Source organism: Corvus hawaiiensis, chromosome 13 (genome assembly GCF_020740725.1).
Source record: "Corvus hawaiiensis isolate bCorHaw1 chromosome 13, bCorHaw1.pri.cur, whole genome shotgun sequence".
In the NCBI taxonomy this organism is placed as follows: domain Eukaryota; kingdom Metazoa; phylum Chordata; class Aves; order Passeriformes; family Corvidae; genus Corvus; species Corvus hawaiiensis.
The window spans coordinates 20,567,751-20,589,636 of record NC_063225.1 but is presented as its reverse complement, the minus strand read 5'-3'; the positions used below and the strand labels follow the sequence as shown (position 1 = coordinate 20,589,636).

The 21,886-nt window shown below is 57.8% G+C and overlaps 1 protein-coding gene across 1 annotated transcript; it reads right to left on the bottom strand.

Moving 5' to 3' along the window:
- Nucleotides 1-1,237: 1,237 nt before the first annotated feature.
- On the bottom strand, nucleotides 1,238-16,456 carry LOC125332759 (zona pellucida sperm-binding protein 3-like; the record flags this gene model as incomplete). The annotated part of the gene is given in 13 exon segments (XM_048318009.1): nucleotides 1,238-1,414; nucleotides 1,502-1,587; nucleotides 2,782-2,921; nucleotides 3,009-3,100; nucleotides 3,197-3,214; nucleotides 3,216-3,318; nucleotides 6,271-6,448; nucleotides 6,533-6,636; nucleotides 8,186-8,214; nucleotides 8,216-8,254; nucleotides 8,256-8,306; nucleotides 16,242-16,288; nucleotides 16,291-16,456. Coding segments are annotated over 13 exon segments (1,230 nt in total), but the record flags the coding sequence as incomplete, so codon positions are not given.
- Nucleotides 16,457-21,886: the final 5,430 nt, after the last annotated feature.

The following is a 21,886-nucleotide window of genomic DNA, read 5'->3' as shown; positions in this document are numbered from 1 at the left end:
GATGGGGACACTGGGATTGGGATGGGGATACTGGGATGGTGACACTGGGATGGAACTGGTGACACTGGGATGAACTGGTGACACTGGGATGGAATGGTGACACTGGGATGGGAACTGGTGCCACTGGGATGAACTGGTGACACTGGGATGGTGACACTGGGATGGAACTGGTGACACTGGGATGGAATGGTGACACTGGGATGAACTGGTGACACTGGGGTGGTGACACTGGGATGGGGAACTGGTGACACTGGGATGAACTGGTGACACTGGGATGGTGACACTGGGATGGAATGGTGACACTGGATGAACTGGTGACACTGGGATGGGGACACTGGGATGGAACTGGTGCCACTGGGATGAACTGGTGACACTGGAATGGTGACACTGGGATGGAACTGGTGCACTGGGATGAACTGGTGACACTGGGATGGGGACACTGGGATGGAACTGGTGACACTGGGATGAACTGGTGACACTGGGGGTGGTGACACTGGGATGGGAACTGGTGACACTGGGATGGAACTGGTGACACTGGGATGAACTGGTGACACTAGGGATGGTGCCACTGGGATGGAATGGTGCCACTGGGATGAAACTGGGTGACACTGGGATGGTGCCACTGGGATGAACTGGTGACACTGGGATGGTGACACTGGGATGGGAACTGGTGCCACTGGGATGAACTGGTGACACTGGGGATGGTGACACTGGGATGGAACTGGTGCCACTGGGATGAACTGGTGACACTGGGATGGTGACACTGGGATGGAACTGGTGACACTGGGATGGAATGGTGACACTGGGATGAACTGGTGACACTGGGGTGGTGACACTGGGATGGGAACTGGGTGACACTGGGGATGAACTGGTGACACTGGGATGGTGACACTGGGATGGAATGGTGACACTGGGATGAACTGGTGACACTGGGATGGTGACACTGGGATGGGAACTGGTGCCACTGGGATGAACTGGTGACACTGGGATGGTGCCACTGGGATGAACTGGTGCCACTGGGATGAACTGGTGCCACTGGGATGGTGCCACTGGGATGAACTGGTGACTCTGGGATGGAACTGGTGCCACTGGGATGGTGCCACTGGGATGAACTGGTTGCCACTGGGGTGAACTGGTGCCACTGGCCCCGGAGTGGGGTCCCAGGCCCAGCCCCAGCCGCCCTCCCCCCCCCCCCCCATTCCCCGCCCCGTTCCCCCCCAGTGGCCCCCCAGAGACCCCGCTGGTCCTTCGGGCATTTATTGGGAATTGTGGCCACCTCAGGCCGCGCTCCGGGCCGCCGCCGCGGCGCCCCAGGCCGATGGCCCAGCACGGCTCCGGCCACGGCCACTTCCGGCCACGGCCACGGTGGCCAGGGCGCAGGCCAGCACCGTGCCCGTGCCCAGCGGCGCCTCTCCTGCAAAAGGACACAAAGGTGGCACCGAGGGGCACCGGCGTGGGCACCGCCCGCTGGGCACCGCGGCCACCGGCCCGCTGCACTCACCTTGGTGGCCCTGTGGGCTGCTGGCCCCGCTGGCCACTTGGAGAGCAGCACTGGACCGATGACCACGTCGGCTTCGGCCGCGGGGCCTGGGGATGGGGAGGGGGAGGGGGGAGGGATGGGAGGGGGACAGAGGGACAGGGAGGGGACAGAGAGGGGACAGGGAGGGAGAGGGAGGGGATAGAGGGACAGAGAGGGACAGGGAGGGACAGAGAGGGAGAGGGAGGGGACAGAGAGGGACAGGGAGGGGACAGAGGGGGGATAGGGAGGGACAGAAGGGGACAGGGAGGGACAGAGAGGGACAGGGAGGGAGAGGGAGGGGATAGAGGGACAGGGAGGGACAGAGAGGGAGAGGGAGGGGACAGAGAGGGGACAGGGAGGGGGACAGAGGGGAGATAGGGAGGGACAGAAGGGGGACAGGGAGGGACAGAGAGGGACAGGGAGGGAGAGGGAGGGGACAGAGGGGACAGGGAGGGAGAGGGAGGGACAGAGAGGGGACAGAGAGGGGACAGAGGGGACAGGGAGGGACAGAGAGGGGACAGAGAGGGGACAGAGAGGGACAGGGAGGGACAGAAGGGGACAGGGAGGAGGACAGGGAGGGACAGAGAGGGAGAGGGAGGGGACAGGGAGGGGACAGGGAGGGACAGGGAGGGACAGAGAGGGGACAGAGAGGGACAGGGAGGGACAGAAGGGGGACAGGGAGGGGACAGGGACGGGGGACAGGGAGGGACAGGGAGGGACAGAGAGGGACAGAGAGGGGACAGAGAGGGACAGAGAAGGGAGAGGGAGGGGACAGAGAGGGGACAGAGGGGGACAGAGACGGGGACAGTGACAGGGACAGAGAGGGGACAACAATGTGTGACAACAATGAGGGACCACAACGAGGGATCCCCCCCGCTGTCCCCCCTGTCCCCAGTGTCCCCCTGTCCCCAGTGGTCCCCCTGGTCCCCCTTGTCCCCAGTGTCCCCAGTATCCCCAGTGTCCCCCTTGTCCCCAGTGTGCCCCCCATTCCCCCTGTCCCCAGTGTCCCCATGTCTCCAGTGTCCCCAGTGTCCCAGTGTCCCCCTGTCCCCAGTGTCCCCCTGTCCCCAGTGTGCCCCCCATCCCCCTGTCCCCAGTGTCCCCAGTGTCCCCAGTATCCCCAGTGTCCCCTTGTCCCCAGTGTGCCCCCCCTTCCCCCCTGTCCCCCAGTATCCCCAGTGTCCCCAGTATCCCCAGTATCCCCCCAGTATCCCCAGCGTCCCCAGTGTCCCCAGTGTCCCCCTGTCCCGCTGTCCCCTCACCATCCCCATCCTGCCGGCGGAAAGCGATGCCCGCTCCAGTTCTCCACTGGCCGCACGCTCCGGGCCAGCGCGGCCGAGCCGCAGTTGCCCAGCTCGCAGCAGCTGGCAGATGTCCCTTGTCCCCTCCACGGGGCGCCCAGCTGCGGGTGACGAGGGGACAGCGGTCACCCCATGCCACCACCCGGTGCCACCGGCGTGCCAAGATGCCCCCCAAGGGCGCCACTCACGTGTTGAGGGCCTTGTTGAAGGAGCAGGCCTTGTTGAGCGCGTCCGGGCTCTGCTCGGCCGGTGTCACCTTCAGGTGGCACGTGATGTAAATCTGCGCGGGAAGGGACACTTTGGGGACACGCCGCGGGGGCCACCGAGGCGCGGGAAGGGGCTTTCGGGGTCCTCGGGGTGGCCCCAAGGGCGCTACCAGGTTGCGGGGGTCGCACCGCGAAGCGGAAGGCGTCGATCTGGAAGCGCAGCACGTCCTGCCGGGGCCGCGGCGTGACGAAGGCCGAGCCGGTGGCGTCCGAGCGCCCGTCCACCAGGCACCTGCGGGGCGCGGGCTCACAGCGCGGGGTGGCACCACAAGTGGCCCCAAAGTGACCCCAAAAGGTCCTCGAAAGGTCCTCGAAAGGTCCTCAAAGTGTCCCCAAAATGTTCCCAAAATGTGCTCAAAGTGACCCCAAACTGTCCCCAAAGTGTTCCCAAACTGTTCTCAAAGTGACCCCAAAAGGTCCTCAAAAGGTCCTCAGTGGCCCCCAAATGTTCCCAAAAGGTCCTAAAGATGTCCTCAAAATGTCCCCGAAGTGTCCCCAAAAGGTCCCCAAAGTGTTGCCAAAAGGTGCTCAAAGTGTCCGAAAAGGTCCCCCAAAGTGTCCCCAAAGTGTTCCCAAGGTGTCCTCAAAACGTCCCCCAAAGTGTCCCCGAAGTGTCCTCAAAGTGTCCCCAAAAATGTTCCCAAATTGTCCTCAAAGTGACCCCTAAAGGTCCCCAAAAGGTCCTCAAGGTGTCCCCAAAATGTTCCCAAAATGTGCTCAAATGACCCCAAAATGTCCTCAAGTGTCCTCAAAATGTCCCCAAAAGGTCCTCAAAATGTCCCCCAAGTGTCCCCAAAAGGTCCTCAAAGTGACCCCAAAATGTTCCCAAAACGTGCTCAAAGTGACCCCAAAAGCTCCTCAGAGTGTCCCCAAAAGTGTTCCCAAAGTGTCCTCAGAGTGACCCCAAAATGTTCCCAAAAGGTCCCCAAAGTGTCCCAAAAGGTCCCCAAAAGGTCCTCAAAATGTTCCCAAAATGTGCTCAAATGACCCCAAAGTGTCCCCAAACTGTCCCCCAAAAGGTCCTCAGTGTCCCCTACGTGTCCCCAAAATGACCCCAAAATGTTCCCAAAATGTGCTCAAATGACCCCAAAATGTTCCCAAAGTCCAAAATGTTCCCAAAAGGTCCTCAAAGTGTCCTCAAAGTGACCCCAAATGTTCCCAAAATGTGCTCAAAGTGTCCCCAAAGTGACCCCAAATGTCCCCAAAAGGTCCCCAAAGTGTCCCAAAAGGTCCCCAAAAGGTCCTCAAAGTGTCCTCAGTGTCCCCAAAGTATTCCCAAAAATGTCCCCAAAATGTTCCCAAAATGTCCTCAAAATGTTCTCAAAAGGTCCCCAAAATGTCCCCAAAAGGTCCTCAAAGTGTCCCCAAAGTGTCCTGAAAAGGTCCTCAAAGTGTCCCCAAAATGTTCCCAAACTGTCCTCAAAGTGAACCCAAAAAGGTCCTCAGAAGGTCCTCAGTGACCCCAAAATGTTCCCAAAATGTCCCCGAAGTGTCCCCAAGATGTCCCCAAAGTGTCCTCAAAATGTCCCCGAAGTGTCCTCAAAATGTCCCCGAAGTGTCCCCAAAACATCCCCAAAGTGTCCCCCAAAATGTCCTCAAATGACCCCAAAGTGACCTCAAAGTGTCCCCAATGTGTCCTCCAAATGTCCCCAAAGTGTCCCCAAGATGTTCCCAAAGTGTCCTCAAAATGTCCCCGAAGTGTCCCCAAAACATCCCCAAAATGTCCCTCAAATGACCCCAAAGTGACCTCAAAGTGTCCCCACTGTGTCCCTCCAAATGTCCCCAAAGTGTCCTCAAAGTGTCCCCAAAATGTCCCCAAAGTGTACCCAAAAAGGTCCTCAGTGTTCCCAAAAGGTCCTCAAAGTGTCCCCAAAAGGGCCTCAAAGTGTCCGAAAAGGTCCCCAAAGTGTCCCCAAAGTGTTCCCAAGGTGTCCTCAAAATGTCCCTGAAGTGTCCCCAAACGTCCCCCAAATGTCCCCAAACTGACCCGTTGAAGTCAATGATGGAGCAGTGAGGTGCCACCACCTCCTGACCCTGTCCCAGACCCCAAAACATCCCCAAACGTCCCCAAATGTCCCCAAACTCACCCGTTGAAGTCAATGATGGAGCACTGGAGGTGCCACCACCCCCTGGATGCTCCCCTGACCCCAAAACGTCCCCCAAAATGTCCCCAGACATCCCAAACTCACCCGTTGATGTTAACGATGATGTAATGGAGCAGGATGAGGTGTCACCACTCCTGACCCTATCCCAGACCCCAAAACATCCCCAAACATCCCCAAACTGACCCATTGAAGTCAATGATGGAGCAGCGAGGTGCCACCACTGCCTGGATGCTCCCCAGACCCCAAAACATCCCCAAATGTCCCCAAACGTCCCCAAACTGACCCGTTGAAGTCAACGATGGAGCAGCGAGGTGCCACCACCCCCTGGATGCCCCCAAGACCCCAAAACGTCCCCAAAACGTCCCCAAACGTCCCCAAACTGACCCGTTGAAGTCAACGATGATGTAGCGGAGCAGGATGAGGTGCCACCACCCCCTGGATGCTCCCCAGACCCCAAAACATCCCCGAATGTCCCCAAACTGACCCGTTGAAGTCAATGATGGAGCAGCGAGGTGCCACCACCTCCTGACCCTATCCCAGACCCCAAAACATCCCTGAATGTCCCCAAATGTCCCCAAACTGACCCATTGAAGTCAATGATGGAGCAGTGGGACCCTATCCCAGACCCCAAAACATCCCTGAATGTCCCCAAATGTCCCCAAACTGACCCATTGAAGTCAATGATGGAGCAGTGGGGCGAGATGAGGTGTCACCATCCCCTGACCCTATCCCAGACCCCAAAACATCCCCAAACATCCCAAAACATCCCCACACTCACCCGTTGAAGTCAATGATGGAGCATTGAGGTGCCACCACCCCCTGGATGCTCCCCTGACCCCAAAACGTCCCAAAATGTCCCCAAACATCCCCAAACTCACCCGTTGATGTTAACGATGACGTAGTGGAGCAGGATGAGGTGCCACCACCTCCTGACCCTATCCCAGACCCCAAAACATCCCCAAAACATCCCCAAACGTCCCCAAACTGACCCGTTGAAGTCAATGATGGAGCAGTGAGGTGCCACCACCGCCTGGATGCTCCCCAGACCCCAAAACATCCCCGAATGTCCCCAAACTGACCCGTTGAAGTCAATGATGGCGTAGTGGGGCGAGGCCTCGGCGCCGGGGCTCAGGGTGGCCACGCAGGAGTCCACGAAGAGCCGCAGCGGCACGTGGCTCTCGGTGCCCACCTCGGCCTGGATGTTCAGCACGTCTCCCAGCCGCAAGCCCGTGAAGGCCCTCTCGGCGCTCCAATCGTCTGGGAAAAGCCGACGGCGCGGCCCCGTTAATCCCCCCCCTACACCGCGATCCCAAAAAGATGCCGACGGATTCCCCCACGCACCGTTCATGAGGCGCAGCGAGAACAGGAGCTTCTCCTCGGCCGCCAGGGCGGAGTTGAAGGGTGCCCAGGTGGGGCGGATGGCACCGCTGGTGACGTTGTCCCGTCTGGGAAAAAAGCAGGGATATGGGGTCAGGGATACTGGGATGGGGAGACTGGGATGGGCATGGGGTCACTGGAAATGGGGTCATTGGGATGGACTGGGGATCCTGGGATGGGGAGACTGGGATGGGAATGGAGAAACTGGGATGGGTATGGGGTCACTGGAAATGGGGCCATTGGGATGGATTGGGGATACTGGGATGGGGACACTGGGATGCAAATGGGGACACTGGGATGGGATGGGGACACTGGGATGGGTATGGGGTCACTGGAAATGGGGCCATTGGGATGGATTGGGGATACTGGGATTGGGGACACTGGGATGCAAATAAGGACACTGGGATGGGCATGGGGTCACTGGAAATGGGGTCATTGGGATGGATTGGAGATACTGGGATGGGAATGGGGTCACTGGAATGGGGTCACAAATGGAATGGGGACACTGGGTTGGAATGGGGACACTGGGATGGGATTGGGGACACTGGGATGGGGACACTGGGATGGAATGGGGACACTGGGATGGGATTGGGGACACTGGGATGGGGACACTGGGATGGGACTGGGAAAACTGGGACAGGAGTGGGAACACTGGGTTGGGGACACTGGGAATGGGAATGGGGACATTGGGAATGGGGTCATTGGGATGGACTGGGGAAACTGGGATGGGAATGGGGTCACTGGGATGGATTGGGGATACTGGGATGGGGACACTGGGAATGGGGATACTAGGATGGGAACACTGGGATGCAAATAGGGACACTGGGATGGGATGGGGACACTGGGATGGGGACACTGGGATGGGACTGGGAAAACTGGGACAGGAGTGGGAACACTGGGATGGGGGACACTGGGATGGAATGGGGTCACTGGGATGGGATCACTGGGATGGGGTCACTGGGATGGGATTGGGACACTGGGATGGGATTGGGGACACTGGGATGGGGATACTGGGATGGGATGGGGATACTGGGAATGGGAATGGGGACATCGGGATGGGATAGGGACACTGGGATGGAATGGGAACACTGGGAATGGGAATGGGAACATTGGGAATGGGTACACTGGGATGGGATTGGAGAAAACGGGGACAGGAGTGGGGACTCTGGGATGGGGACACTGGGATGGGGTCACTGGGATGGAATTGGGACACTGGGATGGGATTGGGGAAACTGGGATGGGAATGGGGATACTGGGATGGGGACACTGGGATGGAAATGGGGATACTGGGAATGGGAATGGGGACACTGGGATGGGGACACTGGGATGGGAATGGGGTCACTGGGATGGGATTGGGGTCACTGGGATGGGAATGGGGATACTGGGATGGGGACACTGGGATTGGAATGGGGTCATTGGGAATGGGGACACTGGGATGGGATGGGGACACTGGGAGGGGAGTGGGGACACTGGGATGGGATTGGGGACACTGGGGATGGAATGGGAACACTGGGAGAGGAATGGGAAGACTGGGATAGGAATGGGGTCACTGGAATGGGATGGGAACACTGGGATGGGGTCACTGGGATGGACTGGGAACACTGGGATGGGGGTCACCTGGGGTAGTGGCACTCGATGGGGACGACGGGCCGGGCTGCTGCGCACGATGGCCGGGTTGCTGCCGGGGGCTGGGCTCGTAGGTGAGCAGCGTGCGGTAGATCAGGGAATCCGGGGTGATCTGGGAATGGGGAAATCGGGAATTCCGTGGGAAAGGCGATCCCACACCGTGGGGATGGCATCGGAGTGATGGGGAGTTCAAAGAAATGGGGGAATTCGGGGGGAATTTGGGAATAAAACTGGGGAATTCCGTGGGAAAGGCGGTCCTGTGCCACGGTGATGTCATCAGAGTGACCAGGAGTTCAAAGAAATGGGGGAATTCAGGGGGATCTGGGAATAAAAATGGGGAATTCCATGGGAAAGGTGGTCCCGTTCCATGGTGATGTCACCAGAGTGACCGGGAATTCAAAGAAATGGAGGAACTGGGAGGGATTTGGGAATAAAAATGGGGAATTCCATGGGAAAGGTGGTTCCCACAATCCGGGGGGCATGGCCAGAGTGATGGGGAGTTCAAAGAAATGCGGGAATTGGGAGGGATTTGGGAATAAAAATGGGGAATTCTGTAGGAAAGGTGGTTCTACACCATGGGGATGTCATCAGAGTGATGGGGAACTCAAAGAAATGAGGGAATTGGGAGGAATTTGGGAATGGGAAATGGGGAATTCTGTGGGAAAAGTGGTCCTGTGCCACGGTGATGTCACAGGAGTGATGGGGAGTTCAAAGAAATGCGGGAATTTGGGGTGATCTGGGAATAAAAATGGGGAATTCCATGGGAAAGGCGGTTCCCATGCCATGGTGGTGTCACCAGAGTGACTGGGAATTCAAAGAAATGGAGGAACTGGGAGGGATTTGGGAATAAAAATGGGGAATTCCGTGGGAAAGGCGGTTCCCACTATTCGGGGGCATGGCCAGAGTGATGGGGAACTCAAAGAAATGCGGGAATTCAGGGGAGATCTGGGAAGGAAAATTGGGAATTCCGTGGGAAAGGTGGTCCCACACCATGGGGATGTCACCAGAGTGATGGGGAACCCAAAGAAATGCAGGAACTGGGAGGGATTTGGGAATAAAAATGGGGAATTCGGTGGGAAAGGCGGTTCCCACAATTTGGGGGCATGGCCAGAGTGATGGCGAGTTCAAAGAAATGGGGGAATTCAGGGGGATCTGGGAATGGGAAATGGGGAATTCCATGGGAAAGGTGGTCCCGTTCCATGGTGATGTCACCAGCGTGACCGGGAATTCAAAGAAATGGAGGAACTGGGAGGGATTTGGGAATAAAAATGGGGAATTCCATGGGAAAGGCGGTTCCCACAATCCGGGGGCATGGCCAGAGTGATGGGGAACTCAAAGAAATGCGGGAATTGGGAGGAATTTGGGAATAAAAATGGGGAATTCTGTAGGAAAGGTGGTTCTACACCATGGGGATGTCATCAGAGTGATGGGGAACTCAAAGAAATGAGGGAATTGGGAGGAATTTGGGAATGGGAAATGGGGAATTCTGTGGGAAAAGTGGTCCTGTGCCACGGTGATGTCACAGGAGTGATGGGGAGTTCAAAGAAATGCGGGAATTTGGGGTGATCTGGGAATAAAAATGGGGAATTCCATGGGAAAAGGCGGTTCCCATGCCATGGTGGTGTCACCAGAGTGACCGGGAATTCAAAGAAATGGAGGAACTGGGAGGGATTTGGGAATAAAAATGGGAATTCCGTGGGAAAGGCAGTTCCCACTATTCGGGGGCATGGCCAGAGTGATGGGGAACTCAAAGAAATGCGGGAATTCAGGGGAGATCTGGGAAGGAAAATTGGGAATTCCGTGGGAAAGGTGGTCCCACACCATGGGGATGTCACCAGAGTGATGGGGAACCCAAAGAAATGCAGGAACTGGGAGGGATTTGGGAATAAAAATGGGGAATTCGGTGGGAAAGGCGGTTCCCACAATTTGGGGGCATGGCCAGAGTGATGGCGAGTTCAAAGAAATGGGGGAATTCAGGGGGATCTGGGAATGGGAAATGGGGAATTCCATGGGAAAGGTGGTCCCGTTCCATGGTGATGTCACCAGCGTGACTGGGAATTCAAAGAAATGGAGGAACTGGGAGGGATTTGGGAATAAAAATGGGGAATTCCATGGGAAAGGTGGTTCCCCACTATTCGGGGGCATGGCCAGAGTGATGGGGAACTCAAAGAAATGCGGGAATTTCAGGGGAGATCTGGGAAGGAAAATTGGGAATTCCGTGGGAAAGGTGGTCCCACACCATGGGGATGTCACCAGAGTGATGGGGAACCCAAAGAAATGCAGGAACTGGGAGGGATTTGGGAATAAAAATGGGGAATTCGGTGGGAAAGGCGGTTCCCACAATTTGGGGGCATGGCCAGAGTGATGGCGAGTTCAAAGAAATGGGGGAATTCAGGGGGATCTGGGAATGGGAAATGGGGAATTCCATGGGAAAGGTGGTCCCGTTCCATGGTGATGTCACCAGCGTGACTGGGAATTCAAAGAAATGGAGGAACTGGGAGGGATTTGGGAATAAAAATGGGGAATTCCATGGGAAAGGCGGTTCCCACAATCCGGGGGCATGGCCAGAGTGATGGGGGAACTCAAAGAAATGAGGGGAATTGGGAGGAATTTGGGAATGGGAAATGGGGAATTCTGTGGGAAAAGTGGTCCTGTGCCACGGTGATGTCACAGGAGTGATGGGGGAGTTCAAAGAAATGCGGGAATTTGGGGTGATCTGGGAATAAAAATGGGGAATTCCATGGGAAAGGCGGTTCCCATGCCATGGTGGTGTCACCAGAGTGACTGGGAATTCAAAGAAATGGAGGAACTGGGAGGGATTTGGGAATAAAAATGGGGAATTCCGTGGGAAAGGCGGTTCCCACTATTCGGGGGCATGGCCAGAGTGATGGGGAGTTCAAAGAAATGCGGGAATTCAGGGGAGATCTGGGAAGGAAAATTGGGAATTCCGTGGGAAAGGCGGTCCCACACCATGGGGATGTCACCAGAGTGATGGGGAACCCAAAGAAATGCAGGAACAGGGAGGGATTTGGGAATAAAAAATGGGGAATTCGGTGGGAAAGGCGGTTCCCACAATTTGGGGGCATGGCCAGAGTGATGGGGAACTCAAAGAAAATGCGGGAATTGGGAGGGATTTGGGAATAAAAATGGGGAATTCCATGGGAAAGGTGGTCCCGTTCCATGGTGATGTCACCAGCGTGACCGGGGAATTCAAAGAAATGGAGGAACTGGGAGGGATTTGGGAATAAAAATGGGGAATTCCATGGGAAAGGCGGTTCCCACAATCCGGGAGCATGGCCAGAGTGATGGGGAACTCAAAGAAATGCGGGAATTGGGAGGAATTTGGGAATGGGAAATGGGGAATTCTGTGGGAAAAGTGGTCCTGTGCCACGGTGATGTCACAGGAGTGATGGGGAGTTCAAAGAAATGCGGGAATTTGGGGTGATCTGGGAATAAAAATGGGGAATTCCATGGGAAAGGCGGTTCCCATGCCATGGTGATGTCACCAGAGTGACCGGGAATTCAAAGAAATGGAGGAACTGGGAGGGATTTGGGAATAAAAATGGGGAATTCCATGGGAAAGGCGGTCCCACACCATGGGGATGGCATCGGAGTGATGGGGAGTTCAAAGAAATGCGGGAATTGGGAGGGATTTGGGAATAAAAATGGGGAATTCCATGGGAAAAGCAATCCCACACCATGGTGATGTCACCAGAGTGACCGGGAATTCAAAAGCAATCCCACACCATGGTGATGTCACCAGAGTGACCGGGAATTCAAAGAAATGGGGGAATTCGGGGGGAATTTGGGAATAAAAACCGGGAATTCCATGGGGAAAGGTGGTCTCACATCCAGGGGCATCGCCCGAGGGACCGGGAATGCTGGGGATCCATGGAAAAGGGGGGAAAGAGGCTGGAAAAGGGGGGAAGAGGAAGGAAAAAGGGGGGAAAGGGGAAGGAAAAGCTCTGAGGGGATGGAGAAGTGGGAAAAGGGGATGGAAAGGGGATGGAAAAGTAGGGAAGGGGATGGAAAAATGGGAAAAGAGGGAGCAAAACGGGGAAAAAGGGATGGAAAAGCTCTGAGGGGATGGGAAAGTGGGAAAAACCGTGTGGGAAAGGGGGGAAAGGGGCTGAAAAGGGGGGAAAGGGGGAAAAGGGGGTGGAAAAGTGGGGAAAAGAGGGAAAGGGGTGGAAAAAGGGGGGAAAGGGGCTGGAAAAGGGGGGGAAAGGGGGAAAAGGGGGTGGAAAGTGGGAAAAGAGGGAAAAGGGGGTGGAAAAGGGGGAAAAGGGGGTGGAAAAGGGGAAAAGGGGATGGAAAAGTGGGAAAAGGGGGTGGAAAATCTCAGTTCTCAGGGAGTTGAATGAAAGCCGAGGGAAAAGGGGCTTTTCCCGGAGGAATGGGAACACGAACGTGGGAAAACCGCTGCGATCCCAAGGGAATTCCCGCTCCTCCCTCCCCGGGAGCGCTGCTGGATGCAGCCCTTGGATCTCCCGTAAAACCGGGAATCCGCGCGGCGCCGGGAGCGGCTCCAGGCGGAATTCCGGTGGGATTCCGGGATCGGGAAGGACTCACAGGGATCTATCCCGACACCCCGGGAGCCGCTCCAGGATGGAATCCCGGCCGGAATCCGGTTGGAATCCCGGGATTGGAACGGAACAGGGACTCACCGGGATCTCCCTCAAAACCGGGAATCCTCAGGACCTCAGGAGCCGCTCCCGGTTGGAATCCGGGTGGGAATCCCGGATGGAGCCAGGACTCACCGGGATCTATCCCGACACCGTGGGAGCCGCTCCAGGTGGGAATCCCGGTGGGAATTCCCGGGATCGGGACAGGGACTCACCGGATCTATCCGGACACCTCTTGAGCCTCTCCCGTTGGGAATCCCGGTGGGAAACCCGGGATGGAGCCAGGACTCACCTGGATCTATCCCGACACCCCGGGAGACGCTCCGGTTGGGAATTCCCGGGATGGGAACGGAACAGGGACTCACCGGGATCTCCCTCAAAACCGGGAATCCGCAGGACCCCCAGGAGCCGCTCCCGGTGGGAATGCCGGGATCGGACAAGGACTCACCGCATCTATCCCGACACCGCGGGAGCCGCTCCAGGAGCCTCTCCCGGTGGGAATCCCGGTGGGAATGCCGGGATGGAGCCAGGACTCACCGGGATCTATCCGGACACCGCTGGAGCCTCTCCGATGGGAATCCGGTGGAATTCCCGGGATCGGGACGGGACTCACCGGGATCTATCCCGACACCCCCCGGGAGCCGCTCCAGGTGGGAATCCCGGGATGGAGCCAGGACTCACCCGGATCTATCCGGACACCCCTTGAGCTCTCCCGGTGGGAATCCCGGTGGGAATTCCCGGCTGGAGCCAGGACTCACCCGGATCTATCCCGACATCCCGGAAGCCGTTCTAGGTGGGAATGCCGGGATCGGGACGGGACTCACCTGGATCTATCCGGACACCCCTTGAGCCTCTCCCGGTGGGAATGCCGGGATCGAAACGGAACAGGGACTCACCTGGATCTCCCTCAAAACCGGGAATCCGCAGACCCGGGAGCCGCTCCCGGTGGGAATCCCGGTGGGAATCCCGGATCGGGACGGGATTCACCTGGATCTATCCCCACACCCCTTGAGCCTCTCCCGGTGGGAATGCCGGGATCGGAACGGAACAGAGACTCACCGGGATCTCCCTCAAAACCGGGAATCCGCAGGACCCCCCAGGAGCCGCTCCGGTGGGAATGCCGGGATCGGGACAAGGACTCACCGGCATCTATCCCGACACCGCGGGAGCCGCTCCAGGAGCCTCTCCCGGTGGGAATCCCGGTGGGAATGCCGGGATGGAGCCAGGACTCACCGGGGTCTATCCGGACACCGCTGGAGCCTCTCCCGATGGGAATCCCGGTGGGAATTCCCGGGATCGGACGGGATCTCACCGGGATCTATCCCGACACCCCGGGAGCCGCTCCAGGTGGGAATCCCGGGATGGAGCCAGGACTCACCCGGATCTATCCGGACACCCCTTGAGCCTCTCCCGGTGGGAATCCCGGTGGGAATTCCCGGCTGGAGCCAGGACTCACCCGGATCTATCCCGACATCCGGGAGCCGTTCTAGGTGGGAATGCCGGGATCGGGACGGGACTCACCTGGATCTATCGGACACCCCTTGAGCCTCTCCCGGTGGGAATGCCGGGATCGAAACGGAACAGGGACTCACCTGGATCTCCTCAAAACCGGAATCCGCAGGACCCGGAGCCGCTCCCGGTGGGAATTCCGGTGGGAATCCGGGATCGGGACGGGATTCACCGGGATCTATCCCCACACCCTTGAGCCTCTCCCGGTGGGAATGCCGGATCGGAACGGAACAGGGACTCACCGGATCTCCCTCAAAACCGGGAATCCGCAGGACCCCCCAGGAGCCGCTCCCGGTGGGAATGCCGGGATCGGGACAAGGACTCACCGGCATCTATCCCGACACCGCGGGAGCCGCTCCAGGAGCCTCTCCCGGTGGGAATCCCGGTGGGAATGCCGGGATGGAGCCAGGACTCACCGGATCTATCCGCGACACCGCTGGAGCCTCTCCCGATGGGAATCCCGGTGGGAATTCCCGGGATCGGGACGGGACTCACCGGGATCTATCCCGGACACCCGGGAGCCGCTCCAGGTGGGAATCCCGGGATGGAGCCAGGACTCACCCGGATCTATCCGGACACCCCTTGAGCCTCTCCCGGTGGGAATCCCGGTGGGAATTCCCGGCTGGAGCCAGGACTCACCCGGATCTATCCCGACATCCCGGAGCCGTTCTAGGTGGGAATGCCGGGATCGGGACGGGACTCACCTGGATCTATCCGGACACCCCTTGAGCCTCTCCCGGTGGGAATGCCGGGATCGAAACGGAACAGGGACTCACCTGGATCTCCCTCAAAACCGGGAATCCGCAGGACCCGGGAGCCGCTCCCGGTGGGAATCCCGGTGGGAATCCCGGGATCGGGACGGGATTCACCTGGATCTATCCCCACACCCCTTGAGCCTCTCCCGTGGGAATGCCGGGATCGGAACGGAACAGAGACTCACCGGGATCTCCCTCAAAACCGGGAATCCGCAGGACCCCCCAGGAGCCGCTCCCGGTGGGAATGCCGGGATCGGGACAAGGACTCACCGGCATCTATCCGACACCGCGGGAGCCGCTCCAGGAGCCTCTCCCGGTGGGAATCCCGGTGGGAATGCCGGGATGGAGCCAGGACTCACCGGGGTCTATCCGGACACCGCTGGAGCCTCTCCCGATGGGAATCCCGGTGGGAATTCCCGGGATCGGGACGGGACTCACCGGGATCTATCCCGACATCCCGGGAGCCGTTCCAGGTGGGAATGCCGGGATCGGAAGGGACTCACAGGGATCTATCCCCACACCCCTTGAGCCTCTCCCGGTGGGAATCCCGGGATCGAAACGGAACAGGGACTCACCGGGATCTCCCTCAAAACCGGAATCCGCAGGACCCGGGAGCCGCTCCCGGTGGGAATGCCGGGATCGGGACAAGGACTCACCTGGATCTATCCCGACACCCCGGGAGCCGCTCCAGGTGGGAATCCCGGTGGGAATTCCCGGGATGGGAACGGAACAGGGACTCACCTGGATCGCCCTCAAAACCGGGAATCCGCAGGACCTCAGGAGCCGCTCCCGGTGGGAATGCCGGTGGGAATGCCGGGATCGGGACAGGGACTCACCGGGATCTATCCCGACACCGCGGAGCCGCTCCAGGATGGAATCAGGGCCAGAATCCCGGTGAGAATCCCGGGATCGAACGGAACAGGGACTCACCGGGATCTCCCGTAAAACCGGGAATCCTCAGGACCTCAGGAGCCGCTCCCGGTGGGAATCCCGGTGGGAATGCCGGGATCGGGACGGGACTCACCTGGATCTATCCCCACATTCCAGGAGCCTCTCCCGGTGGGAATCCCGGGATCGGGACAAGGACTCACCGGGACCTACCCCCCACATTCCAGGAGCCTCTCCCGGTGGGAATTCCCGGCTGGAGCCAGGACTCACCTGCACGGTGCTGCCGCACTCGTGGAGGCCGGCGCTGAAGGTGACGTATTCCGGGATGGATCCAGCCGGGAATGTTTGCAGGCGGCGGGACCCAGGCTCAGCTCGGCGGCGCTCACCAAGCGCCCGTTCCCGAACAGATCCCGGTGCACCGTCACCACCAGCTGCGCCTCCTGGCACTGCACGGCCACGGGAATCTGGGATTGGGAATGGGAATGGGAATGGGAATGGGAATGGGAATGGGAATCATCCAACCCCACGACCAGGAATTGGGATCGCTCCACGCCCCTTCCCAAGAGGCGGCGCCGCAGCCGCCGGGGCGCGCAGCAGCCGAGCAGCGCCAGGAGGGAGGCGGATTTGGGAGCGCATCCTGGGGAATCCCTGGGAATTCAGAGTGGGAAGAGCGGAGGAGCGGGCTGGGTTTATATCCCGCTTGGAATGAGCCCCACCCCACCCCGCCAGAGCCGCGCTTCCCCAATTCCAAGGGCATCCCTAGGGACGGTCGCCGGCAGTTCCGGGCTGGCAGCGGGATGGGGATGAAACATTCCCGGCGGATTTTTTGGGAATTGTTTATCCAGCGAGGAGCCGCGGAGCCGAGGAGCCAGCGATTGTTTGGGTTCCCGGCTGATAAGGGGATTCCAAGGATTTTCCTCTCCCCCCGGGATCCCGAATTCCCGGGATAATCCCGGCACCCCCGGAGCGTTGTTTCCCCCCCGTTCTATCCCAAAAAAACCCCGGGATTTGGGGCATCCAGAGGGGTTTGGATCATCGGGAAGGACGGAACCCCAAAATTCCAGCCCCGGGAGCCAAATTCCTTCATTTTTTTGGGATAAAAGGTGGGATCCCCCTCAAAATCCTCATCCAAGGGGAAACAGCGCTCCGGGAATAACGGGATTATCCCGGGAATTCGGGATCCCTGGAGGGGAAAATCCTTGGGATCCCCTTGGATGAGGATTTTGGAGGGGATCCCACCTTTTATCCCAAAAAACCGAAGGAATTTGGCTCCCGGGGCTGGAATTTTGGGGTTCCGTCATTCCCGATGATCCAAACCCCTCTGGATGCCCCAAATCCCGGGGTTTTTTTGGGATAGAACGGGGGAAAACAACGCTCCGGGGGTGCCGGGATTATCCCGGGAATTCGGGATCCCGGGGGGAGAGGAAAATCCTTGGAATCCCCTTGGATGAGGATTTTGGGGTGGGGGGAGGGGGGGAATCCCACCTTTTATCCCAAAAAATCTCGGGATTTGGGACATCAGAGGGGTTTGGATCATCGGGAATGACAGAAACCCCCCCAAATTCCAGCCTCGGAGCCAAATTCCTTCATTTTAATCCCTCCCAGCTCTTCCCATTCCCGATGGATCCAAGGAAAAGAAGCCGGAAAAAACGGGAAAGCTCCTGAGGAAGGAATCCCATGGATTTTCCAGCCTCATTCCTCCTTTTCCTCTTGGTTTTGGGCGGGATTTTGATGGAATTTCTGCCCCTCGTCACTTTCCCCATCGGCTCCGCATCCCAAAGGAATTCCCAAAGGAATTCCAGAGGGTTTGGAGCTGGCGCCACCTCGGCATTCCCAAAAAAAACCCCATTTATGGATCCCTGAGCTGCTTTAGGACCTTCCCGCTCATCCCAAAATCCCGGAGTTTTTCTTGCCACGCTTCAAAACCTTGAAGCGGCGCTGGCCCGAGTGGAAATTCCCGGAATTCCAGAGGTTGTCAGGGAGATAACGGGAATTCCGAGGCCGGGGGGAGAATCCTTGGATCCAAGGCCCCTCCATGCACCGGGAGAGGCCTCGGCTCATCCCGGAAATTCCAGGATTCCTTTGGGATTTGGGCGTTTTGGGATGGATCCCAGTGGGGGATTTTTCCATAGGGAAAAGGGGATTTTTTTTTTTTTTTGGGAAAAGCCGAGACTGGGAATTCCCGGCACGCTGGGAAAGCCCCAAATCCAGGGATTTTTCCATCCCGTTCTCCCTAAAAACAACGTTTAATCCCAAATCTCCTCCGAGGGCTGGGAATTCTCCCCGGGAAATGGGACGGAGACTCCGGAAATTCCAAGGGTTTTTCCCTTATCCCAGATTTCTTTGGGGAGCAGCTTTGGCTCCAGAATTTTCCCCTCATTCCCGGCTCCAGGGATGGGATTGGGATCTTCCAAAGGGTTTGAGGTTCAAAATCCCTCTGGATCATGGGATGATCCCAAAAAACCCCTGGGAAAGGTGCGGATGGGGGAAGGGATTCGGGAATTCTTTCCCTAATCCAAGGATTTGGATCCTCCGGAATCCCAACTTCACCTCGGAATCTCATCCCAATGAATTCCGGGGGAGGTAATCCCGGGATTTCCTGGATGAGGCCCCCCCCCCCAGCCTGTGGAATTCCCGGTTTTCCACAACCCCAGGAATTCCAAATCCAAGGATTTGGAAACTCCCCCCCCCCCCCCCCCGCCCATGAAATCCTGGGATTTGGGGATGGGGGGAGCCGGGAAAAGGTGGAATTCCATCAAAAACGGAGGGAGAGGGGGGAAAAAAAGAGGGAAAAAGGGAATTTCTGCCCCTCCTGGGAGCAAAGGAAGGAATTCCAAGCGCAGCAATTCCAAGGATTGTTTATCCTGCCGGGATCCAGCTATTCCAAACAATCCTTGGAGCAGCCAGCGGAATTCCCGGGCTTGGAATTCCTTCGGGCTTGGAATTCCCGCCTCTCTCTTTCCCTCATCCCACCAAAAAAACCCCCTGAAGTTTTCTGGAATTCCCGGATTTTGCAGCGTGGAATCCAGAGGGGGGGAAAAAAAAAATCCCTGGAAATAGTCAAGGATGGATCGGGAAAATTCCTGAATTCTGGGAAAAGCTCCTGGAGCGGGATGAGGTCGGGAAAGCTCCAGAGGGAGGGGGGGAAAAAAATCTGGGATTTGGGAAGGGAAATTCTCGGGAATGTTGGATTCGACTCCTCCGGGAAGGAGCTTTTCCCTTTTTCCCGAGGTTTTCCAGGGAAAAATTCCAGCTGGATGGAGAAGGGAGGGAATCCTGGGATTCCTGGGATTCCTGGGAATGCAAAAATCGGGAGCCAGGATCCCAAACCTCCCCCTTTTCCCGGGATTTGACCTCGGGAAGGCCCCAGGGATCCTGAAATGCCCCCAAAAATCTTGGAATGTGCCCCAAAGAGCAGCTCCAGGCTCATTCCCGTGGGATAAATCCGAGAATTCCCAGCCCTGGATGTCGGGAATGGGCTCAGAGCTTCCCGGGATTCTGGGAGAATATTCCAGGAGATTCCCATGGGAATTGGGATTGATCCCAACGCTCCCATCCCGGTGTCCAGCTGGGAATTCCGAGCTTTTCCCGATGAGAAAAATCCGGGAAAAACCCCAGGATTTGGTCATCTCGGCATTCCCGGTTTTCCCAATCCCGGGATTTCTGTCCTCAAGGGGATCCAGGAATTCCCAAGGCAGCTCCAAACCGGGGGCAATTCCCATCTCCAAAGGGGATTCCATGGAAAATTCCGGGATGGGATTCCCAAGAGGGTTTGGGGTCGGGAATGTGATCCCAAATGGGGTCAATCCCATGGAATTCCCGGATCCCAATCCCAAACCTGCTGATCCTGAAGCACAGGGATCACCGGGAATTCTGGGATAGGAGCGGGTGTGGGGTTGGGAATGTGATCCCAAATGGGGTCGATCCCATGGAATTCCGGGATCCCAATCCCAACTCTGCTGATCCTGAAGCACAGGGATCACCGGGAATTCCGGGATGGAGTTCCCAAGTGTGATCCCAAATGGGGTCGATCCCATGGAATTCCGGGATCCCAATCCCAACCCTGCTCATCCTGAGGCACAGGGATCACAGGGAATTCCGGGATGGGATTCCCAAGTGGATCTGGGGTCAGGAATGTGACCCCAAAGTGACCAATCCCGGGGAATTCCAGAACCCCAATCCCAATCCTACGAGGGTTTGGGGTCACCTGGGGTGGGGTCACTCCAAGGGATTTGAAATTTTCCGGGAAGCAGCCCCGGGATTCTCCCATAAATCAAAGGCTCCGCCCCAAATCCCGGTTTTCCCCTGCAGGTGGCAGCAGCAGCACGGAAAATCCTGGAATTTTTATGGGGAAATGAACCCAAAACATTTTCCCACATTTTCCAGCAGGATGGGAGCGGCGATTCCCGGGAAATCCGGCCCTGGAGGGGCAGCACTGGGATGATCCCAAATCATTGTCCCCAAATCTCCTCCTGTCCCCAAACCTCATTCTGATCCCAAACTTCATCCTGATCCCAAATCCCTGGCCCTGAATCCCATCCCTGTCCCAAATCCCATCCTTGTCCCCAAACCCCATCCCTGTCCCTAAATCCCATCCCTGTATCCAAATCCCATCCCTGTCCCCAAATCCCATCCCTGTCCCAAACCCCATCCCTGTCCCAAACCCCATCCCTGTCCCCAAATCCCATCCCTGTCCCAAATCCCATCCTTGTCCCCAAACCCCATCCCTGCCCCTAAATCCCATCCCTGTATCCAAATCCCATCCCTGTCCCCAAATCCCATCCCTGTCCCAAACCCCATCCCTGTCCCCAAATCCCATCCCTGTCCCAAATCCCTGTCCCAAACCCCATCCCTGTCCCTAAATCCCTTCCCTGTATCCAAATCCCATCCCTGTATCCAACCCCCATCCCTGTCCCAAATCCCATCCCTGTCCCCAAATCCCTGTCCCCAAATCCCTGTCCCAAACCCCATCCCTGTCCCCATCCTTGTCCCCAACCCTAACCCTGTCCCAAACCCCATCCCGCCCCTAAACCTCACCCGGTCCCCAGATCCCATCCCTGTCCCCAAATCCCATCCCTGTCCCCAAATCCCTGTTCCCAAATCCCATCCCTGTCCCCAAATCCCTGTCCCCAAATCTCTTCCCGTACCCAGATCCCTGTCCCAAAATCCAATCCCTGTCCCCAAATCGCTGTCCCTAAACCCCATCCCTGTCCCCAAATCCCATCCCTGTCCTAAAATCCCGTCCCTGTCCCCAAACCCCATCCCGCCCCTAAACCTCACTCGGCCCCCAAATCCCATCCTGTCCCCAAACTTCATCGTGTCCCCAAATCTCATCCCATCCCCAAACCCCATCCCTGTCCCAAACCCCATCCCTGTCTCCAGTCCCATCCCTGTCCCCAAATCCCTGTCCCCAAACCCCATCCCTGTCCCCAAATCCCTGTCCCCAAACCCCATCCCTGTCCCCAAATCCCTGTCCCAATCCCATCCCTGTCCCTATCCCTGTCCCCAAATCCCATCCCTGTCCCCAAATCCCTGTCCCAATCCCATCCCTGTCCCCATTCCTGTCCCAAACCCCATCCCTGTCCCCAAATCCCTGTCCCCAAATCCCTGTCCCCAAATCCCTGTCCCCAACCCCCTCCCTGTCCCAAACCCCCTCCCTGTCCCCAAATCCCTGTCCCCAAATCCCTGTCCCAATCCCATCCCTGTCCCCAAATCCCTGTCCCCAATCCCATCCCTGTCCCTAAACCCCTGTCCCCAATCCCATCCCTGTCCCCAATCCCATCCCTGTCCCCAAACCCCTGTCCCCAAATCCCCGTCCCCAATCCCATCCCTGTCCCCAAACCCCTGTCCCCAATCCCATCCCTGTCCCCAATCCCATCCCTGTCCCCAAACCCCTGTCCCCAAATCCCCGTCCC